Genomic DNA, 4,885 nt, shown 5'->3' on the forward strand with positions numbered 1-4,885 from the left:
GAGCACTTCCGCAAGCCGCTGGTCTTCTACGTGGACGTGGAGCAGGAGGAGCTCGTGTTCGGCCCAAGGGATGCGCACGGGGAGGGCCAGCTTCGGCGCCTGGAGGAGCACAGCCACACGCTGATCCAGCTGGAGGCCTGGGCCATGCCAGAGGGCCACACCCGCGTGAGCGTGGTGGGGCCGGCGGGGGCGCGGCGCTGGCTGCTGGAGTTGGTGCGCAGCCTGGGCAGCGGGGAGCCGGGGGCCCGAACCCGCGGCCTTGCCACGCTGCAGCTGGTGCGCAGCCGCCCGCTCCACCCAGGCGACCTGACTGCTGCAGCCTGGGAGCAGCCCCTGCACGCCCACCTGGCCCTGCCCATCGTCCTCAGGGTGCCCTGCAGCCTGAGGCTGCCCGTGCTCTTCCCCCTCCTGTGGATCAGCCTCTCTGCCTTCTGGGGCTCCTTGCGCCTGTGAGCAGGGCCCGACTGCCCTGGGGTCCACTGGGCGCCCCGCGAGACACAGGCACCCAGTGGGAGCTGGCCATGCGGCATGGGCCCAGATCCTCCGCCTCACACCTGTGGGCCCGACTGTGCTAAGAGACGTCTGCCCGCAGGAGAACCTCCTGCTGCCCGCCATGACACCAGCTACTGACTGTGGCCTGGGAGCCCTGAGGTGCGGCCTGAGCCCTAAAGCAAGCTGGAGGCCTGCCTGAGGGCCCAGGGGACCTGGTCCCCACACTGAGCCAAGTGTTTACTGCAGTGGGGTGGAGCGGTGAAGATGTTTGAGGGGTTCTCTATGTGTACCAAGACCTGCCAGTGAGGGTCCTCACCGTGTGTTGGCATTGCAGATTATGTAACCTGCAAGTTAGAACCAGGAAATGGAATAACACTGTATTGGGGATGTCCATCTGTGCCTGGGCTCTGCCCTCAATCTGCAGTCCTGAGAGACAATTCAAGAAATAAATGGTCTAATTCACTCCCATCTTTGTCTCGGCACGTTTGTGTCTACCTGTCTAGTTTGCTTGGTTTTTTATTTATTTTTTTTTGTTTGGTTGGTGTTTTTTTTAACTACCACCCTGTTTCTTTTTAATCACAGTAGCTTTATAGTATAATCTCAAATCAGGGATTATAATGCCCCCTGTCTGGTCTATGCTGTTCAGGATCACCTTTGGTATTCTAGGTCTCTTCCCGTTCCACATGAATTTTAGGATTGCTTCCTCTAATTATTTGAGATATGCTATTAGAAAATTGACTGGAATTGCATTGAATTCACATAACTTATGGAAGTATCGGGGCCTGACACTGCAGGAATAATTGATTCCCAGTGTCCAAAGTCTTGGTATCATTTCAGTATTTCTGTGTACCATTGCAGGAGGAGTCCTGCAACGGAGAGAGCAGCAGAGTAAAAATGTCCATGTGTAACCCAGACTGGCTTCTAGGTCTCCGGGATGCTCTTGCCACAGGCTTCCAAGTGCTGGGACTGCAGGCTCTGGCTGCCACACCCAGCTACTGCCTTGCCACCTGGACCCTCCTTCTGGAAACAGAATTGCAGGAGAGGAGGAAGAGGCAGAGGCAGCTGCATGAGGCACAGGGTGGAAGCCCGGTAGAAGAGAGCCAAGACTGGAGGCTGAGCAGCTGAGGTGGGGGGCTCCCCCAAGCTCAGCATTGGCCCCTGGATTGCTGGTTGCCTGCGCACATGTGTGCGCATGCGCAGGTGCAAGGCGCTGCTGCTTGCTCTTTATCTGAGTCCTGCTTTGCCAAGATGTGCCTGGAAGGAGCCAGGAATGATGGCACACTCTGTACTCGCCTCGCTCTGCGAGGCTGAAGCAGGAGGATCCCCAGTTTACGCCTAGGCTGGGCAACTTAGCAAATGAGGAAGAATTGGCCTCAAAATACAGTTTTTCATTCTATTTGTCTGTCTGTTTGCCCACCCATCAGTCTGTTTGAGACAGAGTTGTGCTTTACACATCAGGCTCAGCCTGAAGGTCCTCTGTAGCCCAGGCTGCAGTGCAGTTCAGGAATCCTGTCCCCTCGGTGTGTTGGGATTAAAGGCGTGTAGCTGAGGCTGCAGTGCAGTTCAGTAATCTTGTCCCCTCAGTTTGTTGGGATTAAAAAGGCGTGAGCCAGCACGCCCAACAGTGCCAACCATTCAAAAGGAGCTGAAGCTGTGGTGGTGTTGCCCAGTGAGCAGAAGGCTGAGCCAGGAGGATCTAGAGCCGTGAGCCCTCTGGCGCGGTTCTAGGTGCTAGAGAGGACAAAACAGAGCGACCAAGCCACTAGTAGTCAGAGGTGAGCCCTCAAATTGACAAAGGAATCCTAAGGAACAAGGGAGGTGAAAAGTTAGAGAAATGTATTGAGAGAGAGAGACAGACAGACAGAGACAAGAGAGATCGAGCTCTTGAGAAAAGAGAGGGAACCTAAGAGTGGGTCGCCCAAAGCCCCCTTGTCCAAGGACATTTCCTAGTGCAAAACTGAGAGGTGAGTAGAGGTGTCGAGTTGGGTGGCAGGTGGGTCCGCTCTGGGCTCAGGGAAATGACAGGGAGCGGCGCTGGGGGAGGAGGGATGGGAAGGGGAGGCAGATCCCCAGGGAGAGAAGCAGCAGCCAGAGTTGGGTGCCTTGTTGTCTGGTCCCTCAAGTGTCCTGAGGGCTGAGCCTGTCTGACCGGCCGCCCTCCCTCCTCGGGCTCTCTGTCTCCCCAGCTAAACCATGGCGAGCAGCGCTGGCCTGGGCGAAGGTGGACGCGCCTGGTGGACACGGCCCGAGCACTTCCACAAGCCGCTGGTCTTCTACGTGGACGTGGAGCAGGAGGAGCTCGTGTTCGGCCCAAGGGATGCGCACGGGGAGGGCCAGCTTCGGCGCCTGGAGGAGCACAGCCACACGCTGATCCAGCTGGAGGCCTGGGCCATGCCAGAGGGCCACACCCGCGTGAGCGTGGTGGGGCCGGCGGGGGCGCGGCGCTGGCTGCTGGAGTTGGTGCGCAGCCTGGGCAGCGGGGAGCCGGGGGCCCGAACCCGCGGCCTTGCCACGCTGCAGCTGGTGCGCAGCCGCCCGCTCCACCCAGGCGACCTGACTGCTGCAGCCTGGGAGCAGCCCCTGCACGCCCACCTGGCCCTGCCCATCGTCCTCAGGGTGCCCTGCAGCCTGAGGCTGCCCGTGCTCTTCCCCCTCCTGTGGATCAGCCTCTCTGCCTTCTGGGGCTCCTTGCGCCTGTGAGCAGGGCCCGACTGCCCTGGGGTCCACTGGGCGCCCCGCGAGACACAGGCACCCAGTGGGAGCTGGCCATGCGGCATGGGCCCAGATCCTCCGCCTCACACCTGTGGGCCCGACTGTGCTAAGAGACGTCTGCCCGCAGGAGAACCTCCTGCTGCCCGCCATGACACCAGCTACTGACTGTGGCCTGGGAGCCCTGAGGTGCGGCCTGAGCCCTAAAGCAAGCTGGAGGCCTGCCTGAGGGCCCAGGGGACCTGGTCCCCACACTGAGCCAAGTGTTTACTGCAGTGGGGTGGAGCGGTGAAGATGTTTGAGGGGTTCTCTATGTGTACCAAGACCTGCCAGTGAGGGTCCTCACCGTGTGTTGGCATTGCAGATTATGTAACCTGCAAGTTAGAACCAGGAAATGGAATAACACTGTATTGGGGATGTCCATCTGTGCCTGGGCTCTGCCCTCAATCTGCAGTCCTGAGAGACAATTCAAGAAATAAATGGTCTAATTCACTCCCATCTTTGTCTCGGCACGTTTGTGTCTACCTGTCTATTTATCTTTCTTCCTTTCTTCCTTTTTTTCTGGTTTAGTTTGCTTGGTTTATTTTTTTTTTTTTTTTTTTGGTTGGTTGTTTTTTTTTTTTTAACTACCACCCTGTTTCTTTTTAATCACAGTAGCTTTATAGTATAATCTCAAATCAGGGATTATAATGCCCCCTGTCTGGTCTATGCTGTTCAGGATCACCTTTGGTATTCTAGGTCTATTCCCGTTCCAGATGAATTTTAGGATTGCTTCCTCTAATTATTTGAGATATGCTATTAGAAAATTGTCTGGAATTGCATTGAATTCACATAACTTATGGAAGTATCGGGGCCTGACACTGCAGGAATAATTGATTCCCAGTGTCCAAAGTCTTGGTATCATTTCAGTATTTCTGTGTACCATTGCAGGAGGAGTCCTGCAACGGAGAGAGCAGCAGAGTAAAAATGTCCATGTGTAACCCAGACTGGCTTCTAGGTCTCCGGGATGCTCTTGCCACAGGCTTCCAAGTGCTGGGACTGCAGGCTCTGGCTGCCACACCCAGCTACTGCCTTGCCACCTGGACCCTCCTTCTGGAAACAGAATTGCAGGAGAGGAGGAAGAGGCAGAGGCAGCTCCATGAGGCACAGGGTGGAAGCCGGGTAGAAGAGAGCCAAGACTGGAGGCTGAGCAGCTGAGGTGGGGGGCTCCCCCTAGCTCAGCATCGGCCCCTGGATTGCTGGTTGCCTGTGCGTATGTGTGCGCATGCGCAGGTGCAAGGCGCTGCTGCTTGCTCTTTATCTGAGTCCTGCTTTGCCAAGATGTGCCTGGAAGGAGCCAGGAATGATGGCACACTCTGCTACTCGCCACGCTCTGCGAGGCTGAAGCAGGAGGATCCCCAGTTTACGCCTAGGCTGGGCCACTTAGCAAATGAGGAAGAACTGGCCTCAAAATACAGTTTTTCATTCTATTTGTCTGTCTGTTTGCCCACCCATCAGTCTGTTTGAGACAGAGTTGTGCTTTACACATCAGGCTCAGCCTGAAGGTCCTCTGTAGCCCAGGCTGCAGTGCAGTTCAGGAATCCTGTCCCCTCGGTGTGTTGGGATTAAAGGCGCGTAGCTGAGGCTGCAGTGCAGTTCAGTAATCCTGTCCCCTCAGTTTGTTGGGATTAAAAAGGCGTGAGCC

At 56.4% G+C, this 4,885-nt stretch overlaps 1 protein-coding gene across 1 annotated transcript; it reads left to right on the forward strand.

Moving 5' to 3' along the window:
• The first annotated feature begins 2,685 nt into the window (after positions 1–2,685).
• LOC134476329 (putative KHDC1-like protein) lies at positions 2,686–3,688 on the forward strand. The gene has a single exon (XM_063249761.1). The coding sequence runs from the start codon at positions 2,686–2,688 to the stop codon at positions 3,190–3,192; it is 507 nt and encodes a 168-aa protein (XP_063105831.1). The 3' UTR covers positions 3,193–3,688.
• The last annotated feature ends 1,197 nt before the right edge of the window (positions 3,689–4,885 follow it).

This window comes from Cavia porcellus, unplaced genomic scaffold, assembly GCF_034190915.1.
Source record: "Cavia porcellus strain 051 isolate PalLab524CR breed Dunkin Hartley unplaced genomic scaffold, mCavPor4.1 scaffold_6, whole genome shotgun sequence".
Classification (NCBI taxonomy): Eukaryota; Metazoa; Chordata; class Mammalia; order Rodentia; family Caviidae; genus Cavia; species Cavia porcellus.